General features: G+C 43.3%; 1 protein-coding gene across 4 annotated transcripts in view; it reads right to left on the bottom strand.

Moving 5' to 3' along the window:
* tmem181 (transmembrane protein 181) overlaps nt 1-26,752 on the bottom strand; it is a 180,895-nt gene that overhangs the window by 80,785 nt on the left and 73,358 nt on the right. For all 4 annotated transcript variants that reach the window (XM_048535701.2, XM_048535703.2, XM_048535702.2 and 1 more), the window contains 3 exons: nt 25,906-26,027; nt 7,405-7,527; nt 5,603-5,683 (listed from right to left, as the gene is read on the bottom strand). In XM_048535701.2, coding sequence (XP_048391658.2) covers nt 5,603-5,683; nt 7,405-7,527; nt 25,906-26,027 — 326 coding nt within the window. The remainder of the gene's footprint in view (nt 1-5,602; nt 5,684-7,404; nt 7,528-25,905; nt 26,028-26,752) is intronic.

The following is a 26,752-nucleotide window of genomic DNA, read 5'->3' as shown; positions in this document are numbered from 1 at the left end:
CACACACACACACTCCCCCTCCCCCTCTCTCACACACACACACTCCTCCTCCCCCTCTCTCACACACACACACTCCCCCTCCCCCACACACACACACTCCCCCTCCCCCTCTCTCACACACACACACTCCCCCTCCCCCACACACACACACTCCCCCTCCCCCACACACACACACACTCCCCCTCCCCCACACACACACACACTCCCCCTCCCCCACACACACACACTCCCCCTCCCCCACACACACACACACTCCCCCTCCCCCACACTCCCCCTCCCCCTCTCTCTCACACACACACTCCCCCTCCCCCACACACACACACTCCCCCTCCCCCACACACACACACTCCCCCTCCCCCTCTCTCACACACACACACTCCCCCTCCCCCTCTCTCACACACACACACACACACTCCCCCTCTCTCACACACACACACACTCCCCCTCTCTCACACACACACACACTCCCCCTCTCTCACACACACACAGACACACACACACACACCCCCTCTCTCTCTCTCTCACACACACACACATCTGAAGTTGTGTCCTTGTACTTGCAGATATATTCTGTTTCATTCAAAATGCACACAATTTATACAGTCAGTCAATGTGGTGTTTTATAAATTCCTATTTTAGAAATAAAACTAGTTTTGCCTCCCAACAAAAACACACAATCTGAATAAGGTCTCCCACCTATCATGGACTTTCTGACTTAAAATGTCACCTGTTCTTTACAATGATGAAATCTTTAATTCTCTCAAGATTCTGACTTGAAAGCAATTCGAGTTTTACATATACATGTTTCTCAATTAGAACTTTCTAACTGGTTAAAGATTTAACAGCATCTTGGATTTGTTTTGTACGTCCTCATTAATTGTGTGAACCTTTAATCTTTTACTTACAAATTATTGACAATTTATGTTCCTTCCTACTTTGGTGTCTGATTTAGCCACCGTTATTTGGCCCCCACTTCCAAACTTTGCATGTGATACTACCTCTCTCACTTTCACCTGACAAAGAACTGAGGCTCCAAAAGCCTGTGTTTTCACTTGGTCCATTCCATTCCACCACCGGCACCTCCACATCACAATTCCATTCCTACCATTCAATTAAGCAAATTATTTCTCTCAAGCTCAAAATTGTAGAACGGTCACAGCGCAGAAGAAGAGCGTTTCACCTATCACATGTCTATTGGTTATCTGAAGAAACAATTCATGCCTCTGCTTTTTCCCCATATTCCTGCACATGTTTTCTCTTGCCATAATGATTTCATTTCCTTTTGAAAGCCTCAGGCGGGTCCTTATCTACCATACTATCCAGATCCTAACATGTGCTGTGAGAATATGTTTTTCATCATATCACCATTGCTTCCTTTGATATTTTCCATTCCCAAACCTACTCCAAAACCTTAGATATTCCATTCCCCTTGCACTTAATGATAACTTTCCATTTGCCCTTCTAATCACTTGCACACTAGCATTAAATAATTCATATAAATTGCAGAGGAGGCAGTTGTGTAATGACAATGTCATTAGACTCGTAATCCAGGACCCCAGGTTAATGGAGATAATGGGAACTGCAGATGCTGGAGAATTCCAAGATAATAAAATGTGAGGCTGGATGAACACAGCAGGCCACGCAGCATCTCAGGAGCACAAAAGCTGACATTTCGGGCCTCGACCCTTCATCAGAGAGGGGGATGGGGAGAGGGAACTGGAATAAATAGGGAGAGAGGGGGAGGTGGACCGAAGATGGACAGTAAAGAAGATAGGTAGAGAGAGTGTACGTGGGGAGGTAGGGAGGGGGATAGGTCAGTCCAGGGAAGACGGACAGGTCAAGGAGGTGGGATGAGGTTAGTAGGTAGCTGGGGGTGCGGCTTGGGGTGGGAGGAAGGGATGGGTGAGAGGAAGAACTGGTTAGGGAGGCAGAGACAGGTTGGACTGGTTTTGGGATGCAGTGGGTGGGGGGGGAAGAGCTGGGCTGGTTGTGTGGTGCAGTCGGGGGAGGGGACGAACTGGGCTGGTTTAGGGATGCAGTAGGGGAAGGGGAGATTTTGAAACTGGTGAAGTCCACATTGATACCATATGGCTGCAGGGTTCCCAGGCGGAATATGAGTTGCTGTTCCTGCAACCTTCGGGTGGCATCATTGTGGCACTGCAGGAGGCCCATGATGGACATGTCATCTAGAGAATGGGAGGGGGAGTGGAAATGGTTTGCGACTGGGAGGTGCAGTTGTTTGTTGCGAACTGAGCGGAGGTGTTCTGCAAAGCGGTCCCCAAGCCTCCGCTTGGTTTCCCCAATGTAGAGGAAGCCGCACCGGGTACAGTGGATGCAGTATACCACATTGGCAGATGTGCAGGTGAACCTCTGCTTAATGTGGAATGTCATCTTGGGGCCTGGGATGGGGGTGAGGGAGGAGGTGTGGGGACAGGTGTAGCATTTCCTGCGGTTGCAGGGGAAGGTGCCGGGTGTGGTGGGGTTGGAGGGCAGTGTGGAGCGAACAAGGGAGTCATGGAGAGAGTGGTCTCTCCGGAAAGCTGACAGGGGAGGGGATGGAAAAATGTCTTGGGTGGTGGGGTCGGATTGTGAATGGCGGAAGTGTCGGAGGATAATGCGTTGTATCCGGAGGTTGGTAGGGTGGTGTGTGAGAACGAGGGGGATCCTCTTGGGGCGGTTGTGGCGGGGGCGGGGTGTGAGGGATGTGTTGCGGGAAATACGGGAGACGCGGTCAAGGGCGTTCTCGATCACTGTGGGGGGAAAGTTGCGGTCCTTAACCCCAGGTTAATGTTCAGTTCTGAGGAAGTTCACCAGACCCAAAATGTTAACTTTGATTTCTCTTCACAGATGCTGCCAAACTTGCTGAGCTTTTTCAGCTTTTGCTACTTTTAGGACCATAAGACGTAGGAGTGCAAGTAAGGTCATTCAACCCATCGAGTCCACTCCACCATTTAATCATGGCCGATGGGCATTTCAACTCCACTTACCTGCACTGTCCCCGTAACCCTTAATTCCTTGCAACATCAAGAATTTATCAATCTCTGCCTTGAAGACATTTAATGTCCCAGCCTCCACTGCGCTCCATGGCAATGAATTTCACAGGCCCACCACTCTGGCTGAAGAAATTTCGGTTCTAAATTGACCCCCTCTAATTCTAAGGCTGTGCCCTCGGATCTTAGTCTCCCCACCTAACGGAAACAACTTCCCAGCGTCCACCCTTTCTAAGCCATGCATTATCTTCTAAGTTTCTATTAGATCTCCCCTCAAACTTCTAACCTCTAATGAATAAAATCCCAGGATCCTCAGCAGTTCATCGTATGTTAGGCCTACCATTCCAGGGATCATCCGTGTGAATGTCCGCTGGACACACTCCAGTGCCAGTATGTTCTCCCTGAGGTGTGGGGCCCAAAATTGGACTCGGTATTCTAAATGAGGCCTAACTAGAGCTTTATAAAGTCTCAGAAGCTTGTTTCTTATGTTCGGGAGAGATGGGCTCCAATCACGACAGATGGTGAAATTTGAATTCAACAAAAACCTGGAACAAGAAAACCGAGCCAGTGGCAACCATATGATTACTCTGACTGTCATTAAAAAATTTCCACCGATGTCCATTAAGAAAGGAAATTTGCCATCTTTATCTGGTCCGGCTGACATGTGGCTCCAGATCCACAGCAATGTGGTTGACTGTTACTGCCCCTAGACAATGACAGATAGATATTTAATGCTGACTTAACCAGTGACCCCATATTCAGTGAACAAATTTGCAAAAAGGGTTAATGTGTGTCTAGAGATCTAGATCCTGTTATACCACAGAGTTATGCAATCCCGATCTATCTAAACAGTGCACTGCTTTTCCTGTCTTCGCTCTCACGTGGACAGGTTTTGTTCATGTTCTACCTCATCTGTAAAATTTTAGCCTATGCACTTAAGTTATCTATATTCTTTTGGAGACTCTCTACTACCTCTTGACAATGCATTTTCCGACCTACTTTGGTGTCAGATTTAGCTACCATTCATTGGGCCCGCTCATAGAATCCGTACAGTGTGGAAACAGGCCCTTCAATCCAACAAGTCCACACCGACACTTTGAGCATCCCACCCAGACCCATTCCCCTAAAACCCACGTAATCGACAGACCCCTGAACACTATGGGTAATTTAATATGACCAATCCACCAAACCTGCACATCTTTGGACTGTGGGAGGAAACCAAAGTACCCGGAGAAAACCCATGCAGACATGGGGAGAATGTGCAAACCCCACACAGACAGTCGCTCAAGGGTAGAATTGAACCCACGTCCCTGGTGCTGTGAGGCAGCAGGGCTAACCACTGAACCACTGTGCCGATCATCTAAATAATCAATATAAATAATAAATAGTTGAAGATCTTGCACTGATACCTTGCACACTAGGGACAGCTCGCTAGCCCAAGAAAGATCCACTTATCTTGAATCTGATTCTTGTTAGCTAACCAATCCTCTCTTCATGTTAGGTACCCTCACACCATGTGCTTGTTGTACGCAGTATCCTTTAATGTGGAACCTTAGTAAACACTTTTTTAAAGATCAAGTACATCAGATCTGTTGGTCCACCTCAAAAACCACAGATGCCACTTTGTCAAAAATCTCAAAGACTGTTTTTCACTATTTCCCTTTCATAAAACTATGATGGCTCTTCCTGATTAAATCATGATTTTTTAAGTGTCCAGCTAAAATTTTCTCTAATAATGGATTTGAACACCCTCCCTTTGATAGATAATCGGCTAATTGGCCTGCAGTTTCCTGCCTTTTGCCTCCCTCCTCTTTTGGCATAGTCCTAGTGCCCCATCAATCAGGACCCATTTGTCTACCATCAATGTCTGAGCCATGCATTCATCACTCTACTTTTACTTACCCTTCACAAATTTGGTCAGGGTTCAGGTACTAACGTAGAGATTGATTTCTACTTTTTAGGTGATCACCTAGCTATTTATAATCCTGAGGCAGAACTTCTGCTTGTATCCTATCTATGTCATTGCTATACATGTGGACCACAGAAGCTAATTTAGCTCCTGCCACTCTAATTTCCTCTCCAGTTCAGAACAAATGTCCCAAACTCTGGCATTGGAAAGATAACACAGCTTTCTGAAGTCATGATCTAAGCTGCAAAGAACTGTGTCTATTCCAAGAAAATACTATCCCTTACTGTTATGACCCTACTATTTACTCCCCCAACTTTAATGGCTTCCTGTACCATGATGCAATGGTCAGTTGCTTATCCATCTTCCAGACCCTGCTCTTATCCAAACAACCTGGCAGTATGAACCTCAAACTTGTTGGACAATTACAAAGGCTGAGGGTCCTCCAACAGACCTGTTTATCTGTGTCCATGTCCTCAAATAAGTATTGGAAAAGAAATGCAGATTGTCCCAAAACTGATTTATTACATACAAAGCTGTCAATTAGTACCAAAAGTAACAATACATCCATTATTCACTCATTACGCACATGTCAGCAAAAAGTGGAACATATAATTTAAGCAGTCTGGATTTTAATATGACCACCATCAATCCTACCATCAGGATATAATGTATCTGAACAATGAATATTTATAGTTATACTTACTGTGACCATGAACGTGAAAACAACAAAGATGAATCGGAACCAGATTTCCACTTGGGAAAATAAGGCATTATACATCTTCAACTGATGGGTGAAAATTTAACATTGGTTTTAGACTGAAAAGGCAGCATGAGTACAGATTTTAAACATGCACTGCTTTAAATGCTTCAGCTAAACATCAGGTACATTTACTTGGATTAATTTAATTTTTTTAATAACTTAAACATACTGACTATTTAATACATGCACAAAACTAAAATTAAATTTAACTGTTAATACTGATGCAATTCTGAATGTACATTAAACATGGAAAATCAACTCTAGATTATTTCTCAGCAAGTTTGAGTGACAACACTCATATTATACATCTTTTGTGATCACACATAATATTTGCTGCTTGTGCAGGATTGTTGGCTATTTACTTTGAACATTAAACAAGCTGGATTTTTTTAAAATCACCAAAAACACTTATTGATAGCATTGACTTTCAGCGGCACAAATGAGTACATTTCATTTAGTTATTGCTGTGGCTCTGGATTTACATACAACCCAGACCAGGTGAGGATGGCAGATTTCCTTCCCTGGAAGACATTTACACTTCTCTGAAATGTACTCTCACATCTGCTCTTCCATGTCTCTCTGCCAGTTTGAGAGCCTATGGTGCATTATGAGATTATACACTCTGGTCCTAGGTTCTGCCATGAGAGGAAACATCCATTCAACATTTACCACCAAGCCCTTTAAGAATTCTGTATGTTTCAACTGGATCACCTCTTATTCTTCTAAATTTCAATGGGTAGAGTTCCATAAGTTTAATCTTTGCTCCTAAGACAAGGTGAGTTAGAGATCGTGGTACATGTTGGCAGCAGTGATATGAGCAAAGTGAGGAATGAGATCTTGCATCAACAATTCAGGGAGCTAGGGAGTAGCTTAAAAGGCTGAACCTCAACGCTTGTCATCTACATAAATGATATAAGTCAAAGTGTGCAGGATAGTTTAGCAGATTTGCAGATGACACCAAGACTGGTACAGTGGCTAATAGTCATGAAGATGGCTGTAGGTTACAGGAAGATACAGATGGGTTGATCAGATGGACAGACCAGTGACAGATGGTATTTAACCCCAATAAGCGTGAGGCGATGCTCTTTGGAATAAGAAACAAGTTGAGGGAATATTTAATGAACGGCAGGACACTGGGCAGTTCAGAGAATGGCAGAACACATCAAAGGGATAATTAAGACGACCATATGAAACACGTGCTTTAATCAGTCAGGGCAGAGAATATAAGAGGGGGTACACAGAGGTTTATTGGATGTTGTCTGGGATGGAGAAACTGAGCTATAAGGAGAAATCGGGTGACCTCAAACTGTTTTCTTTGACAGCACAGAAGACTGAGGGGAGAAATGATTAAGGTGTACAAGATCATGAGGGGTTTGGCCAAGGTAAATAGAGAACAGCTGTTCTCGTTGGATGAGGGGTCAATCATGAGAGGGTACAGTCTTATGGTAAAGAGCAGGGGATTCAGTGGGGAATTGGGAAAAAATTTTTGCACTCAGTGGTGGAAATCTGGAAGGCACTGCCAAGGAAGGCAGTGGAGGCTGCAAACCTTAAAACTTTTGAAAAATATTTGGATGAGCAGTTCAAATGTCACAACATTCAAGGATATGGGAAAAAAGTGCAGGAAATTGGGATAAGCGAACTTTTAGTGGTAGTTATGTCAGTGCAGACTCAATGGGCCAAAATGGCATTTTCTACTCTGTACAAATCTCTGAATCAAGCTTCAGGAAAACAGCAAGTGTACTTACAGTGAAATTTACATTCTTGATTGAAAACCGAGGATTTTCTAGGTCATAGAAGGTGACGGTAATCACGTATTCAGTATAGTTCAGATAACCGAGGTGTAGTACAATTATTTCATCACAGAGCCCCTTAAACAAAATGTAAGAATTTATATTCGTCAAATGCCAACAGTGATCAGAAACACTCATGCAACTGTATAATGTAGTGGTTCAGAGTAGCTGAGTTACAGTGGTTATATCTATTACAAGTTGTGTGGGCACACACGTATTACTTGCACATATTTTGGCTGAACTCAAACGTTCATATTAAAGGATCCTACATAAACATTTAAAACTCTACAGCATTGCAGTTGTGTGGTGTGATTAGTAGACAGCACTGTGATAAAAGAAAAGCAATGCAGATCCACAAATCTGAAATTTAAAAAAAAGGAAAAAATGCTGGAAATACTGAGCTTAGGTAGCATCTGTGAAGGGAAAAGCGATGTCAAAGTTTCAGGTAGCTCACCACTCATAAGAACTGGAAATTGCTTGAGAAACAATGTGTTTCAAACATGTATAGTCCAGGGAAAGGTAGGCAACTGAAGGAGGAGTCATGAAATCATTATAACACAGGCAGAGATCATTCAGTCTACACCAACTCACTGTAGAGCTCATCACCTCATAACTCTATTGTCGCATGCTTCTATTCTATCCTTGTAACCCTGCACATTTATTTCTTTCAAGCATCTATCCAATTTCATCATAAATTCCCTACAGTGTGGAAACAGGCAACGTGGCCCAGCAAGTCCACACCGGCCTTCCAAAGGGCTGTCCACCCAGACTCATTCTGCTACCCCTTCCCTCATGACCCTGAATTTCCCATGGCCAACACACCTAACCTAAAATAAGAGATAACAAAGTGTAGAACTGGATGAACACAGCAGGCCTAGCAGCATCACAGGAGCAGGAAAGCTGACGTTTCGGGCTGAGACCGTTCTTCAGAAATGGGAGAGGGGAAAGGGGTTCTGAAATAAATACGGACAGAGGGGGAGGTGGATAGAAGATGGATAAGGGAGAAGATAGGTGAGGAGACGACAGACAGGTCAAAGCCAGTAAATGTGAGGATAGGCGGGGAGGTAGGGAGGAGATAGGTCAATCCAGGGAGGATGGATGGACAGGTCAAGGGGGCAGGGTGAGGTTAGTATGTAGGAGATGGAAGTGGGGCTTGAAGTGGGAGGAGGGGATAGATGGGAAGAAGGACGGGTGAGGGAGGCAGGCACGAGCTGGGCTGGTTTTGGGATGCGGTGGGGGAGGGGACATTTTGAAGCTTGTGAAGTCCACATTGATACCATTGGACTGCAAGGTTCCCAAGCGGAATATGAGCTGTTCCTGCATCCTTCGGGTGGCATCACTGTGGCACTGCAGGAGGCCCAGGATGGACATGTCGCTTGAGGAATGGGAGAGGGAGTTGAAATGGTTCGCGACTGGGAGGTGCAGTTGTTTCGTGCGAACTGTGCGTAGGTGTTCAGCAAAGTAGTCCCCAAGCCTCCGCTTGGTTTCCCCGATGTAGAGGAGGCCACAATGGAACAGTGGGTGCAGTATACCATGCAGTATACCTGGGCCCCAAGAAGACTTTCCACATCAAGCAGATGTTCCCTGCACATCTGCTAATGTGGTATACCACATCCACTGTTCCCGTCGGGGCCTCCTCTACATTGGGGAAACCAAGCGGAGGCTTGGGGTCTGCTTTGCTGAATACCTACGCTCGGTTCACACTAAACAACCGCACCTCCCAGTCGCGAACCATTTCAACTCCCCCTCCCATTCCTCAGGCAACATGTCCATCCTGGGCCTCCTGCAGTGCCACAACGATGCCACCCGAAGGTTGCAAGAACAGCAACTCCTATTCCGCTTGGGAACCTTGCAGTCCAACGGTATCAATGTGGACTTCGCCAGCTTCAAAATGTCCCCTCCCCCCACCGCATCCCAAAACCAGCCCAGCTCATCCCCACCTCCCGCACCCATCCTTCCTCCCACCTATCCTCTCCGCCCACCTCAAGCCCCAGCCCCATCTCCTACATATGAACCTCATCCTACGCCCTTGACCTGTCCATCCTCCCTACCTCTCCACCTACCCTCACATTTACTGGCTCCATCCCCGCCTCTTTGATCCTCTCCACCTATCTTCTCCTCTATCCATCTTCTATCCACCTCCATCTCTGTTCGTATTTATTTCAGAACCCCCCTCCCCTCCCCCATTTCTGAAGAAGGGTCTCAGCCCAAAACGTCAGCCTTCCTGCTCCTCTGATGCTGCTTGGCCTGCTGTGTTCATCTAGCTCGACACCCTGTTATCTCTGATTCTCCAGCAACTGCAGTTCTAACTATCTCTGAAACACCTAACCTACATATCCCTGAGTAGTACAGGAAATTTAGCATGGCCAATTTGCCTAGCCTGCACATCTTTGGACTGCAGGAGGAATCCGCAACACCCAGTGGAAACCCATGCAGACATGGGGAGAATGTGCAAACTCCACATAGAAAGTCACCCAAGGGTGGAACTGAACTCAGGTCCCTGGATCCATGAGGCAGCAGTGCTAACCAATCAGCCATAATGTTGCTATTCCTGTTGAAATTATTCATTGTCTAAGTTTCCACCATCCTGGCAGGCAATGAGTTTTCAAGTCATCTTAACAAATTTCTTCATCATATTCCACTCCCATTTCTTGCCCAAATCTTACATCTGTTCTTCCTAATCCTTGTAAACCAGTAGGTAAAGGCAACAGCTCCTTAGATTGTATCAGAGATAATAGGAACTGCAGATGCTGGAGAATCCAAGATAACAAGGTGTAGAGCTGGATGAACACAGCAGGCCAAGCAGTAACAGAGGAGCAGAAAGATTGACGTTTCGGGCAAATGCCCTTAGTTTATCTTCTCAACACCTGTAATAATTTTGTATACATCTGCAAAATCTCACTTTGCTCCAATCAGGACCATGTCAACTTTCTCAAACTAACATTGTAGCAAAGATCCTTAATTGCACAAACTATTCTGATAAACCTCTGCATGGACAGAAGGATACCGAATCCTTCCGAAAAAATGACAATGGCCTGAATAGAACATAATATTCTAGTTGCAATAAACAGAGTTTAAATATAGGTACAACATAATCTTTCTATTTCTGTACTCAATATATATGAAAGCAAACATTTCATTTCTTTTCTAACTACTCAGTCACTATGTTATGGTGCCTTCAAAGAATTATGCAAATTGAACCCGAAGATCCTCTTTCCCTACACTACTTATAACTACATCATTAAACATGTAGTACCTGCACCATCCTTTCTGCCAAAATAGATATTGTCAGATTTCTCTATATTTAATCACATCTGTCTCTTCTCTGCCTCATCTGCTTTTCTGATGTTGGGTCTAGGCCCAAAACATCAGCTTTTGTGCTCGTAAAATGCTGCTTGGCCTGCTGTGTTCATTCAGCTCCACACTTTGTTGCCTCTTTTCTGTCCATTTTATCAGCTTATTTACATCCCGCTGCAGTAAATTGGTATCATCCTTACAAAAGTTTTCAAATTTGATTCAATCGTAGAATGCTTACAGTTTGGAAACAGATCTTTCAGCCCAACAAATCCATACTGACCCTCAGTGTATTCCACCTAGCCTGCACTTCTTTAGACAATGGGAGGAAACTGGAGCACATGGAGGAAACCCACGCAGACACAAAAACATCTAACCTCATCAGCAAATATTCTATTCCTTTCTGCGTAACCTGCCAATCTAGCTTCCCCTTAAATACATCTATAATATTCTAATTTTAAGTTTCACAATCTCTGGACAAAGAACTCATCTCCAGAGGTTAGAGGAGTGTGATCGCCCTTGAAATCAAGGTAGCATTTGACAGTGCAAAGTAGCCCAACTAAAATGAGTCAATGAGATTCGGGGCGGGGGGGGGTGGGGGGGGGGGGGGATTGTTGAAGGTCAAGTCATCTCAGCTCCAGGACATCTGTGCAGGAATTCCTGCATAGCATTCTAAACCAAATATCTTCAGCTGCTTCGTCAAAGATCTTCCCTTCATCATAAAGTCAAAAATGGGGATGTTTGCTGATAACTGCAATATGTTCAGCACCATTCACAATTCCTCAGTTACTCAAACAGTCCATGTCCAAATGCAGCAAGAGGTTGACAATATTGAGGCTCAAGCTGGCAAGTGGCAGGTGATAGTCACAAACCATATAAGTGCCAAGTAATAACAACTTCCAACAAGACAGAATCTAACCATTGCCTTTTGATATTCAATGGTATTACCATGGTCAAATGCCTCACTGTCAACATCCTACAGATTATCACTGACCAGAATCTCAACTGGGCTGGCCATACAAATACAGTGGTGATTAGAGCAAGTCAGAGGCTAGGAATGTTGCCATGAGCAACTCACCTCATGACTCCTCAAAGCTAGAGCACCTTCTACAAGCAACAAGCCAGTGATGGAATTCTCCTTATTTGCCTTTATGAACGCAACTCCAACAACACTCAAAGAGCTTAATAACAATGCGGGATAAAGCCACACACTCGACTGGCACCATATCTACTTCACTCCTACCACCAGTACCAATGCACAGTAGCAGTGCAGTGCGAAGAAGTCCACAAAGGTACTCTAAACAAAATCTTCCAAACCCATGAGCATTACCATCCAGAAAGACGGCAGACACATGGGAACACCACCACCTGAAAGCAGCTCTCACCACCCTGAATTGGAAATATATTTGCCATTCCTTCAGTGTCATTCCTTCAGGTTAAATCCTGGAATTCCCTTTCCAACAGCCTTGTAGGTGGACCCACACCAAATAGACTGCAGTGGTTTAAGAATACAGGTTACCATACTTTCTCAAGGACATCAGAGATGGACAATAAATGTTAGTCCAGCCAGTGAAGTCCATGACAGTATGTATGGAATAAAATTCCCCTGAACTCATTACATACCCATTCTCATGTGGTCTCCCTGACATGTTGAACAAATTGAATGCGCAGGTTATCATCTTCCACAGTTTAGAAGAGACTAGATTGCAACAAATATAATCATATAATATTTGTGAAAGAAGGGAGGGAGAAAACTGAAAATTTCATACCACTTAGCCCACCACCAATAGCAAGGGAAATGCTAGAGTTTATCATAAATCGTGTAATAACTGTACACTTAGAAAACTACAATTTGAGATTACACATAGTCAACATGGATTTATGAAAGGGAAACTATTTGACAAAACTACCATAGTTATTTGAGGATATAACTATCAGAGTTGATGAGGGAGAACCAGTGGATATGGTGTGTTTGTATTTTCAGAAAACGTTTGATCAAATCCCACCTAAGAGTGCAAAGTAAAATCACATGGGATGGCAGTAATATACTGGCAGGGATTGAGAACTGGTAAGCAGACATGAAACAATGCATAGAAACGATGAATTTTTTCAGCATGGAAAGCAGTGAGTAGCAGCATAACACAGGGATCTATGCTTGGGCGCCAGCTATTATATACACAAATGATTTGGATGAGGTAATCAATTGTAACATTTCCAAGTTTTCTGATGACACAGAATTAGGTGGGAATGAGAGTAGTGCGGAGGATGTAAAGCAGCTTTAAGGTGAACTAGACAAATTAAGAGAATGTGAAAATGTATACCAGATGCATTATAACATAGCTAAGTGTGAAGCTGTCCACTTCAGTAAGAAGTACAAGTTGGTATCATTTAAATGGTAGTAGATAGGGAAATGCTGTTGTATAAAAGGACCTAGACATCCTTGCATGCCAGTCATTGGAAGCAAGAATGCAAATGTGGCAAGTAGTTAGGAAGGCAAGGGGTATGTTGGCCTTCATTGTAAGGGCATTTGAATACAGGTACAAAGAAGTCTCAATGCAGTGAACAGGGCTTTGGTGAGACCACATCTGGGGTACTGTATGCAGCTTTGGTCACCTTCCCCAAGGAAAGGTATATTTTTTCAGAGACAGAATGTTTTGAAATTTCTTCAGATTGATTCCTGAAGTAGCAGGTTTGTTGCATAAGTGAAGACTGAGTCTTGTGTCCCCAAATTGGCACAACTTCAGTGCAGCCAGTCTATTAAATTTAATCTTAAAAGTTTGATTTTCAAGAGCTCCAACATACTCAAATCTTCCTCTCAGTTACAGTACCATCCTCATGAATTTCTTGCACCTTCAGTCCCCGAGTCCAAAAACTGGCCACAGTACTCCAACATTCTATGTAAGCCTGACATAATCTCTTTGCTTTTCAATCCTAACCCTTGTGAATATCATCCCTTTTTATCTTTTGTGCTTTTTAAAATTGTAGTCTGAAATGACAAAGAACTGCTTTAAAATCAACCATTTACAATGATTGGGGCATGCTTTCAAAGACAAATAACTTAGAGCAGATATGATAGCAACATTCAAGACTCATTCTGACAGATATATGGAGGAGGGATATGATGATATAGAAACAAAAAGGTTTTAGTTTAGAAAGGTTTCATGTGTCAGCACAGACCTGGTGGGCTGACGGGGCTGTACCTCTGCTGTGTTGTTCTTTGTTCTCATGACAAGCATTGCTTAAATAGTTGTTTCAACAAGTAGAGTCATAAAATCCCTGCAGTGCAGACTGAGGCAATTTATCCCATCAAGTCTTTTTCAAATCCCTTTCTGCAAAGGGTAGCACAGTAGCTTCATGGTCAGCACTGCTGCTTTACAGGACCAGAGACCCAAGTTCAATTCCAGCCGCGGGGGATGATTTGTGTGGAATTTGCACAGTTTCTGCAAGGTGCTCCAAACTCCTTCCACAGTCCAAACATGTGTGGATTAAGTGGATTGGCCATGCAAAATTGCCGCATAGTGTCTAGGGGTAAGCAGTCTAGGTGGATTAGCTATGATCAGGGTAGAGACTCAGTCTGGGCGGAATGATGATCAGATAGTCAGTGAAGACTCAATAGGCCAAATGGCCTCTTTCTGCACTATAGAGATCGTGTGTACACTTGTAAGGAAAAGCTGGTACGGTGATTATGCTTTCAATTTGTGGTGTTACATATCAATGGACTTTCACTGCTTACCTTTAGCTTGAGTCTAAAAACTGGCTCATGCTTTCAATCAATCTAGGTCTGAAAATCAGATAAATTGTGGAATTTTGTGTATGTTTCAACAGTCTCAACCTTTGTGACAACTCCGGGAATACGGAGGCTCAATTTCTAGCATGCGAACAGGATTAAGGAGAATCACAAGGCTTTTTGCACGTACATGAAAAGCAAGAAGTTAGCCAGGGGAAGTGTTGGCCCACTCAAGGCCAAAATAGGGAACCTGTGTGTGGAGCCAAAAGAGGTGGGTGAAGTCCTAAACAAATATTTTGTGTTGGTATTCACTGAAGAGAAGAAATTGGTGGAAGATGGACTCAAGGGAGTGTGGAATTTCTCAGCCAAGCTGCTATTAAAAAGGAAGAGGTACTGTGTGTCTTAAAAAGTATTATAGTAGATAAGTCTCAAGGCCCTAACGGGATCCATTTCCAGAATATTGAGGGAGACAAGAGAACAAATTGCTGGAGCATTGACTGACATCTTTGTGTTCGCTTCAGTTACTGGAGAATGGCTAATATTGTCCAATTGTTTAAGGGTCACAGGGATTATCCTGGAAATTACAGCCCTGTGGGTCTCACGTCTGTGGTAGAGAAATTATTGGAAAAGATCCTCAGGGGAAAGATTTATACACATATAGAAGCAAAGGGACTTAGTAGCAAAAGCATAGCTTTGTGCAGGGCAGATCACGCCTCACTAACTTGATTGAGTTTTTTGAGGAGGTGAGCAAGACGATTGATAAGGGAAAACCGTTTGATGTTGTCTGCATGGACTTCAGTAAAGCCTTTGACAAGGTTCCCCCATGGCTGAAAGCTACAAAAGGTGAAGTCACATGGTATCAGGGATGAACAGAAATGGCTTAGTCATAGAAGACAGAGGGTAGCAGCTGAAGGATGCTTTTTGGAATGGAGGGTTGTGACTAGTAGTGTTCCACAATAATCAGTGCTGGGACCTCTGCTGTTTGTGGCCTACATAAATGATTTGGAGGAAAAGGTAGTTGGTCTAATTATTAAGTTTGCAGATGATACAAAGTTGGTTGCAGTTGCAGATAGTGAGGAGGATTGTCAGAGGATACAACAGGATATAGATCAGTTAGAGGCATGGGCAAAAAAATGGCAGATGGAGTTTAATCTGGACAAATGGGAGGTGATGCATTTTGCAAGGTCAAGTACAAGTGGAAATCATACATTAAATGTCAGAACCCTTAGGAGTATTGATATGCAAAGGGATCTGGGTGTCCACAGATCACAGAAAGTGGCAGCACAGGTAGGTATGGTAGTCAACAAGGCTTGACATGCTTCCAGCATCTGCCATCCTTAGTGTGTCCAAAATGCTTGGATTCAGAATTGGATTGCCACAGAAGGTAGTGGTGGAAGAATGTTTTTCTGGATGCGAGTTTGCTCGCTGAGCTGGAAGGTTAGTTTTCAGGCATTTCATCACCATTCTAGGTAACATCATCAGTGAGCTTCCAACGAAGCACTGGTGTTATGTCCCGCTTTCTATTTATCTGGTTAGGCTTCCTTGGGTTGGTGATGTCATTTCCTGTGTTGGTGATGTCATTTCCTGTTCTTTTTCTCAGGGGATGGTAGATTGGCTCCAAATCAATGTGTTTGTTGATGGAGTTCCGGTTGGAATGCCATGCTTCTAGGAATTCTCGTGCGTGTCTCTGTTTGGCTTGTCCTAGGATGGATGTGTTGTCCCAATCAAAGTGGTGTCCTTCCTCATCTGTATGTAAGGATATGAGTGATAGTGGGTCATGTCATTTTGTGGATAGTTGATGTTCATGTATCCTGGTGGCTAGCTTTCTGCCTGTTTGCCCAATGTAGTGTTTGTCACAGTTCTTGCAAGCTATTTTGTAGATGAGATTCGTTTTATTTGTTGTCTGTATAGGGTCTTTTAAGTTCATTAGCTGCTGTTTTAGTGTGTTGGTGGGTTTGTGGGCTACCCTGACGCCAAGAGGTCCGAGTAGTCTGGCAGTCATTTCGGAAATGTCTTTGATGTAGGGGAGAGTGGTTATGGTTTCTGAGCCCGTTTTGTTCGTTTGTTTGTTCTGGCTGGATGTCTGTGACTAGTGGCGTTCTACAGGGATATATACTGGGACCTCGCCTTTTTGTGACATATATAAATGACTCTGATGAAAATGTAGATGGTGGGTTAATAAGTTTGCAGACCGCACAAAGATCCACAGAGTTTTGGACAGTGTAAGAAGTTGTCAAAAGACAGAGCGTGGTACAGGTCACTTGCACTGTGCAGGGCAGTACAGTGGCTCAGTGGTTAGCCTCCCAGTGCCAGGGACCCAGGTTTGATTCCACCCTCAGGTGACAGTCTGTGCAGAGTCTGCACATTCTCCCTATGTCTGTGTGGGTTTCATCCAGATGCTCCAGTTTCCTCCCAAAGATGTGCAGACTAGTTGGATTAGCCCATAGTATTCAGGGATGTGTAGATTAGGTGGGTTATACGGGCATGGGTTTGAGTGGTTTGGTCTGAAGGTCGATGTGGACTTGTTAGGCCAAAAGGACCTGATTCCACACTGTAATGAATCTACAAAAAAAAAATGGGCAGAGAAATGGCAGATGGAGTTTGACCTGGGTAAGTGTGAGATGCTGCACTTTGGGAGATCAAATGTTATGGGAACATATACATGAATGGCAAGATCCTGAGCAGCACTGATGTAGAGAGGGATCTTGAAGTTCAAGTCATAGCTCCCTGAAAGTGGCCACACAAGTTGATACGGTAGTAAAGAAGGTGTATGGCATGCTTGCCTTTATTGGTCAGGGAATTCATGTGCAAGAGTCAGGATGTCATATTGCAGCTTTGTAAGACTGCACATTTACAGCATTGTGTTCAATTCTAGTCATCACTTCACAGGAAGGATGTGAAGGCTTTGGAGAGGGTGCAGAAGAGGTCTCCCGGGGTGCTACCAGGGTACGAGCTATAAAGGAGAGGCTAGATAACTGGAGAGTTATTTTCTCTGGATCGACGAGGGCTGATGGGAGACTGAAACAAGTCTATAAAATTATGAGATACGTAGATAAGGTTAACAGTTAGTATACTTTCCCCATAACATTTGATCTCCCAAAGTTTCCCCAGAGTTGAAGTGTCAAATACTCGGAGGCATGCATTTAAGTGACGGAGGAAAGTTCCAAGGAGATGTGAGGGGCAAGTTTTTTTTTTAAATAATAAGAGTGATAGGAGTCTGAAATATGCTGCTAGGGGTGGTGGTGGAGGAGGAACATACAATAGGGGCATTTAAGGAACATTTAGTTCAGCACAAAAGCAAGGAATGGAGGGATACGGACCAGGGCAGGCAGAAGGGATTAGTTTAATTTGGCATCATGTGCAGAATAACATCATGGGCTAAAGAGCCTGTTCCTGTGCTGTACTGTTCCATGTTCTAAAACAGTTTGGAGTCATGAACAAGGTACAAAAAAAACTCAAGCACAGTTACTATTGTCTGCAGCCAAAACTTACATTAAACTTGAAGACATCCATTTAAATTTTCCCCCAACAGTTGATGCAAGCTATGATTTTTAATTGATAAATCAGCGACATTTTACAAGCATCCCAGACACGCTGTGACTCATGGAAATCAGTGCAAAAGGGACGCTCAGATGAAATGTTTAGATTCGGAAGAGCATGGTGGCTCAGCAGTTAGCTCTGGTGCCTCACAGCACCAGGGTACCCGGGTTCAATTCCACCCTCGGGCGACTGCCTGTGTGGAGTTTGCACATTCTCCCTGTGTCTGCGTGGGTTTCCTCCCACAGTCCAAAGATGTGCAGGCTAGGTGCAGTGGGCATGCTAAATTGCCTGTAGTGTTCCGGGATGTGTAGATTTGATGGGTTATAGATGGATGGATCTGGGTGGAATGCTCTGAGGGTCGGTACGAACTTGTTGGGCTGAAGGGCCTGTTTCCACGCTGTAGGGATTCTATAAATTCCATAAAACAACAGAATGTGTAGACAAAGACAAATGAACTGTCTTTCCAGGTTTTCCACTCCACCCATGTGTTTTCCCCCTGTCTGTAAGTTGTTCAATTTGCAAGTGGGGGCAGATTAGAGTTTTAATTAGTAGTACTGTGTGCTGACAGTTTATAAATGTTTATCAATAGCTCAAGGCAAATTACTTGTAATAAGTAATAATTAATGTTTAGTACACAAACAAACTTGTCAACCTGTACCAGAAAACAAAGTCAACTGGGAAATTTAATTTACTCATTTTAAAATATCTAACTTTTGAGATGAATCCAGGAATAGGATTGATTGTTATTGAGGGCTCGATTCCACCATGCTATCTCAGTGAGTCATGAGTTAAGACTAGTGGAAAAGAATGAGATATAACCAACAATGCATTCAACAATACTACGTTCTTCAAAAACAAATCAGAGTTACTTTTAAACTTAGAATTCCAAAAGGTAGAGTTAAGATATTAGTTAGAATTGGGAACGACTGTAGTCAGAAGGTCAGTGGGTGAGAACCGATAAGGGCAGAATGAGATTGCAGTCACGCAGTGGACCAAATTAACGGAAGCATTGGCAGGCATGGTCCTAGGACTAAGTACTAAGACTTCGCATGGTGATACTTCTGGTTTAGGCACACTCTGAATCATTGTGGGCTGATTTTGTGACCAGACCACATCCAGTACACAGAATGGCACCTAAGGCAGTGTAAATTACCAATGCACGCAAAATTACCTCTACTGTATATGATCCCACAACACAAGAGTCTGAAAGAAAACATGACGGATGCTAGAAATTTGAAATAAGGGTAGAAAATGTGGAAAATGCTCGACAGTTAAGGCAACATATGTGGAAAGAGAATCAGAGTTAACAAATTAGTTTGGTGATCTTTCAGCAGACCAGTGAAGTGAAAATACTCCCCAATAAACAAAAGTTTAGGAACTGGATTGAAGCTACTTAAGCTGTTTAAACCATGTCCTTCCAAACAGACCTTCATTCCTAACAGTCTGAGAGAAACAGAAGAAAAAAATAAATTTCAGGGAAGTGTTGAAGTAATAGAGTAGGGGTAGGAAGAGATTTCAACTTCTCCAATGAATTGCGTTAGTTATAGTTTAAAGGTTTAGAGGAAATGTGTTGGAACTACCCTTGGCTGTAGGTAACATAAAATGGCTGCTTGTGGTTTTTAACTAATATGAGATAGCTGAAGAGAATTGTTAGTTGAACACAGCAGTTTTCACAGTCAGAATTGTGGCCTTCTCACACATGGCAACCAGAAAAGATAATAACGAGCCTCATAAAAATCTGAGTAAATAGGCAACAAAAATGTAAACATTGAGACATTTCTGCTGTAGGAAGTCTGGATGGAAGCCTCTTAGCAAGCTAATTTAAAGTCTGTTATTTAGTATGGATAGAAGTGGAAAATCTCAACCTACCTCAGTTAAGGTCCTTTAGGTAATAATAACCGCATAAATACGTACACGCATAGAGATTTGTTTGGGGACTTATCTACCTTAACAGTACTTTAAATTTGCAGTAGTTTTTTAGTGCTTTAAACATTGAGAATTTAATTAGACTCTTGTGGACCTTTAACCTTGGATGGAGAGACGAGTCCTGATCAGAAACATTCTGGAACAACATCAAGAAGAGGTCCTTTCACCAGCTCATTCAAAGTTTGCAAAAGGGAAGTCTGATCCCATAATAATCAAGATTTTAAAAATAAACCTACATGCATATGTTGAAATTATAAATGTAGCCGACTAACTAACATTGGGGGATTTAAGTGAGTTAACATGTACAGGCAACTTCTGCCGATTGTACAGAAACCCTCATCCTGCTAGTTGGAAGTGGTGAATAACGTCAGTATGGAATGTTCTTGATATCAGAAAAGCCTGATAACATGGAGACTTGGTAATGGAAAGACTGAATAATGAGTGCAAATCTCAGTATTAGAATGTGGCTGCGTAAGATGTTTTGTGAGAGGCCAAGGATAGGTGACAAGGATAGAACATAGAACACTACAGCACAGTACAGGCCCTTTGGCCGATGTTGTGCCAACCTGTCATGCCGATATGAAGCCCATCTAACCTACACTATTCCACGTACGTCCGTATGCTTGTCCAATGATGACTTAAATGTACTTAAAGTTGGTGAATCTACTACCATTGCAGGCAAAACGTTCCATTCCCTTACTACTCTCTGAGTAAAGAAACTACCTCTGACATCTGTCCTATATCCTTTACCCCTCAATTTAAAGCTATGAACCCTCGTGCTCGCCGTCACCATCCTAGGAAAAAGGCTCTCCCTATCCACCCTATCTAACCCTCTGATTATTTTATATGTCTCAATTAAGTCACCTCTCAACCTTCTTCTCTCTAATGGAAACAGCCTCAAGTCCCTCAACCTTTCCTCGTAAGACCTTCCCTCCATACCAGGCAACATCCTAGTAAATCTCCTCTGCACCCTTTCCAAAGCTTCCACATCCTTCTTATAATGCAGTGACCAGAACTGTACACAATACTCCAAGTGCGGCCGCACCACAGTTTTGTACAGCTGCAGCATAACCTCTTGGTTCCAGAACTCGATCCCTCTATTAATAAAAGCTAAAACACTGTATGCCTTCTTAACAACCCTGTCAACCTGGGTGGCAACTTTCAAGGATCTGTGTACGTGGACACCGAGATCTCTCTGCTCATCTACACTACCAAGAATCTTACCATTAGCCCAGTACTTTGCATTCCGGTTACTCCTAGCAAAGTGCATCACCTCACACTTGTCCGCAATTAAACTCCATTTGCCACCTCTCATCCCAGCTCTGCAGTTTATCTATGTCTCTCTGCAACCTACATCCTTCTTCACTATCCACAACTCCATTGACCTTGGTGTTGTCTGCAAATTTACTAACCCATCCTTCTACGCCCTCATCCAGGTCATTTATAAAAATGGCAAACAGCAGCGGACCCAACACTGACCCTTGCGGTACACCACTAGTAACTGGACTCCAGGATGAACATTTCCCATCAACTACCACCCTCTGTCGTCTTTCAGCAAGCCAATTTCTGATCCAAACTGCTATATCTCCCACAATCCCATTCCTCCGCATTTTGTACAATAGCCTACTGTGGGGAACTTTATCGAACGCCTTGCTAAAATCCATATACACCACATCAACCGGTTTACTCTCATCTACCTGTTTGGCCACCTTCTCAAAGAACTCAGTAAGGTTTGTGAGGCACGACCTTCCCTTCACAAAACCGTGCTGACTATCCCTAATCAAATTATTCTTTTCTAGATGATTATAAATCCCATCTATCTCTTATAACCTTTTCCAACACTTTACCAACAACTGAAGTAAGGCTCACTGGTCTATAATTACCAAGGTTGTCTCTACTCCCTTTCTTGAACAGGGGAACCACATTTGCTATCCTCCAGTCATCTGGCACTATTCCTGTAGACAATGATGAGTTAAAGATCAATGCCAAAGGTTCGGCAACCTCCTCCCTGGCTTCCCAGAGGATCCGAGGATAAATCCCACCCGCCCAAGGGACTTATCTATTTTCACACTCTGTAGGATTTCTAATACCTCTTCCTTGTGAACCTCAATCCCACCTAGTCTAGTAGCCTGTATCTCAGTATTCTCCTCAACAACATTGTCGTTTTCCAGAGTGAATACTGTCGAAAAATATTCATTTAGTGCTTCCCCTGTCTCCTCTGACTCCACACACAACTTACCACGACTATCCTTGATCGGCCCTAATCTTACTTACGTCATTCTTTTATTCCTTAAATACCTATAGAAAGCCTTAGGGTTTACCCTGATCCTATCCGCCAACAACTTCTCATGCCTCCTCCTGGCTCTTCTCAGCTCTCTCTTTAGGTCTTTCCTGGCTACCTGGTAGCCCTCAAATGCGCTAACTGAGCCTTCACATCTCATCCTAACGTAAGCCTTCTTCTTCCTCTTGACCAGAGATTCCACTTCCTTCGTAAACCAGGCTCCTGCGCTCTACAGCTTCCTCTCTGCCTGACAGGTACATACATATCTAGGACACACAAGAGCTTTTCCTTGAATAGGCTCCACATTTCTACTGTGCCCATCCCATGCTCCCTAAATCTTGCCTAATCTCATCGCAATTGCCGTTCCCCCAGCTATCACTCTTGCCCAGTGGTATACACCTATCCCTTTCCATCACTAAGTGTGATGTCTTGCAAATGTCATGATATCATGGGAACACTTAGGGTTGTCCATGAAATGCCATGAGTTCATGGGAAGACCTAGGGTTGTCCATGGAGTCGTTCATCATTGATCATGTATTCACATGAATAAATGTGTAGGTCAAAAGGAATGCAGCAAGCACTGACACCAATATTGCATGTAATCATTGTTTCGTGGTATGTATAGATATCCCATACTTTATTGGGAGAGTTGTAGGTCCCTAAGGCAGTCTAAGAGATGGGCAGTGTTGGACTTTATTTTTGGTAATGAAACTGGTTAATGCATCAGTGGCTGACCATTTTGCAGACAGCAGTCATAATTCCATTAAATTAAAGACTGATGAGAAAGAATAAAAATGATTGAACTCCAGAAATGACAATCTTAATGAGCTCAGGTCCGATTTGGCCAGAGTGGACTGGGGACAGATACTTTTAGCTTAATCTGTCTCAGAACTGTGGGACGCATTCAAGAAGGAAAAGAAGCGTAAAGGATCAATAGGTTTTTTTCTTTCAAGGTAAAGGATGGGACTAATAAATCCAGCGAACACTGAACATTAAGAGAGATTCAGGATTGGATAAAGAGAAAAAGGAAAGCTTTTGGTCGACACCAAGAGCTCAAAACAGCAGAAGCCTCAAAGGAGTTTAGAATGTGCAAGGGAAAATTTAAAAAGGAAGCTAAGAGAACAAATTGGGGTATGAAAGGATAATGGCAAGTAATCGAAAGGCCTAAGTTTTTTTTAGTAAGTACTTAAAGATAGAAGAATAACAAGGGAACAGTATGGTCCAATGAAAACTACAGAGGTAATCTGTACATGAAATCAGAGGATGTAAGTAGACTTCTTTTGTGTTGGTGTTCATTAGTGATGTGGGGGTACAGAAATCAGGGAAAAGGATTGCAATATACTGAAAGAAATCAGCAGAGTAACAGCAGCGATAGTGAATGGTCTGTTAGACTTCAAAGTAGATACATTTCCAGGTCCAGATAAAAGGCATCCCTAGCTGTTGAGTGAGGCTAAGGAAGGAAATAGCAGGAGAGCTAGCAATTAATTTTCAATTCCTCTTTGGCCAGAGGACAACCAATGCAATACTGTTATTCAAGAAGAGAGCAAGAGATAAACCACAAAACAACAAACCAGAGTGTCTCATCTCAATGGTGAGGAAGCAATTCTGAGGGACAGAATTGCATGGAGAAATGGGGATTAATCAAGAACAGTCAGCAAGGTTTTGCTAGGGAGAGGTTGATTGGACTTTTCAAAGAGGTGACCAGGTGTCGATGAGTTTCATGCATTTGAAGTAGTTTACTTGGGACTTCATAACAAGGTTTTTGATAAAGTCATGGGAGACTGATAGTAAAGGTATGAGCCAAGGCAATGTCAGGAAATTGGCAAATTGGAAGCATAATTGGCTGAGAGCAGAAAGCAGAGGGTGATGCTCAAGGGGTATTTTTGTGACTGGAAGCCTGTGTCCAGTGAGATTCCACAGGAATCAGTGTTACAGCCCTTGCTGTTAGTGGTATATAAACTCACTATAGGATTGAATAAAGGAGAGTTGATCAGTAGATTTGTGGATGATACAGAAATTGGTGAGATGGTAAATAGATGGACACAGATGGAAAGACACAGGCTGGTCAGTGGCAAAGTAAATTCAGTCCAGATAAATGTGAGATGACGCAGTTGGGCAGAACAAACAAGGCAAGGGAATACACATGAACAGTAGGACACTGGGAAGCACAAAGGACTTGATGGACCTTGGTGTGCATGTCCTCTGGTCACTTAAGGTAATGGGACAAGGAGACAAAGTGGTTAAGGCGGCATATAGGATACTTGCATTCATCACTAGCTGAGGTGCAGAGTTGAGAGCAGGGAGGTGCTGCTGAAACAAGATGTAAAACTTCAGGCCACAGTATTTGTGTGCAGTTCTCGAATCTACATTATAGGAAGAATAGGCTTGTGCCAGACGGTACAGAGGAAATTTACCAAGACATTGTCTAAATGGGAGAGATTAATTTAGGAAGACAGATTGGATAGATTTCCCTGGAACAGTGGAGATTTAAGGAGGTCATGATTGTAAGCACATGGTGGCTCAGTCGTTACCAGAAGTGCCTCACAGTGCCAGGAAGCCAAGTTTAATTCCACCCTCAGGCGAGTGTCTGTGTGGAGTTTGCATGCTCTCTCCACCCATGTCTGCATGGGTTTTATCCAGTTTCCTCCCACAGACAAAAGATGTGTAGACTAGGTGGACTGGTCATGCTAAATTGCTCATAATTGTCAGGGATGTATAGATTAGGTGGGTTATTGGGGTAATGGGTTTGGGTGGGATACATTGAGGGTTGGTGTGGACTTGTTGGGCCAAACAGCCTATTTCCACACTGTAGGGACTCTATGATCTATGATGATTGAGACGTATACAATTATGACAAGTAAAGACAGGGTAGATTGAAGAAACGTTTCCCTTTGGTTGAGGTATCATTAATTGGGAAACATAGATTTAAGGTAAGGAGCTGGACCTTTAGGAGGGGTGTGAGGAAAACTTTCATCACTCAGAGGATGGTGGCAATCTGGAACTCACTGCCTGCAAGGGTGGTAAAGACAGAAACCCTCATAACATTTAAGGATTATTAAATGTACACTTGCAATGCCAAGGCACCCAAGGCTAAGAACCAAGTTCTGAAAAATTATTTTTGTTTGGTGCAGACTTAATGAGCCAAAAAGGCCTTTTACTATGCTGTAGTGCTTTATGACTGTATGGCTCGGACTGAATTTAAACCTCATTGCAGCACAGTTGCTCAGTGGTTAGCACTACTGCCTCACAGTGCCAGGGGCCTGGGTTCAATTCCACCCTCAGGCGACTGTCTATATGGAATATGCACATTCTCCCCACGTTTGCTTGGGTTTCCTCCAGGTGCTCCGGTTTTGTCCCACAGTCCAAAGATGTGCAGGCTAGGTGGATTGGCCATGTTAAATTGCCCATAGTGTTCAGGGATATGTAGATTAGGTGGGTTATAGGGGGTTGGGTCTGGGTGGGTAGCTCCAAGGATCAGTGTTGACTTGTTGGGCCAAAAGGGCCTATTTCCACACTGTAGGGATTCTAATTTTAAAAATTGCGAAGAAGAAATAGTACTGCATGAATTGGCTGTGTTATTCAGACCGCAACACAACTCTCATTTTTGAGAATTTGAGATGTAAATATTTATAATAATCTTGGCATGGTTTAACGAAAAGTACTATCCATGACGGTTACAACAACTTACATTTGTACAATGTAGTGACCGGGTATGATTGTGGGCATCCACTCTGATGTTTGGCACACTGGTGTCTTGCATGACTCCACTTACTGCAACCATCATTGGGATATTTTTCCTGAATTCTTCACCTGAAAAATAAATCAAAGTGAAATTTAATATACATTAAATATACATTATTTTGATACATTATCCCAAAGATAAGACACAGCTGTATTTTCAAATTACATCAAGGTGACATACTACCAGTCAGGAATCTATCAGGTCCCTCACATGAATGGCTCATGAAGTGCCATTGTGATTGCTGAATTGTCTGGATACAGCAATTACAAGCATAATCTGTAATATGCATGTGTGAACTCACAGTTGAATCCATGCATAGGTTCAAAACCCTACAAGCAAATCATCTTGAATGAATTTCCTTGCACATTTTGAACATTCAAATCGATTAAGTTACCACCTTTTAGACTGTGAAAGTACAAGATATGTCACATGCTTTTGAAATTTAAAACCTTTCCCACATTTGCTTCATCTTTTTCCGTTGTACTCTAATTAATTAACAAAGCTTGTTTTACATGTATTACTAAACTGCTCCTGGTATGGCAGTCCACTTCCAGAACTAACACCACAAACATCTCCCTCACCGCTGCAGCTGCCGCCCGCCGCCGACAGAACACCGTCCACCTCTGGTGTCGGCGGAACCCCACCCACAACCAACAGAACCCCGCCCACAACCAAAGACAGCGGCACTCCGCTCACCACCGATAGAACCCCGCCCACAGCCAATGCTGACAGAACCCCACCCACAGCTGATGACCTCATCGCTCCGCCCACAGCCTCCACAGCCAGCAGCCCC

Source organism: Stegostoma tigrinum, chromosome 9 (assembly GCF_030684315.1).
Source record: "Stegostoma tigrinum isolate sSteTig4 chromosome 9, sSteTig4.hap1, whole genome shotgun sequence".
Lineage (NCBI taxonomy): Eukaryota > Metazoa > Chordata > Chondrichthyes > Orectolobiformes > Stegostomatidae > Stegostoma > Stegostoma tigrinum.
Note: the sequence above shows the minus strand (reverse complement) of the source record. Positions and strands in the feature narration are given on the sequence as shown.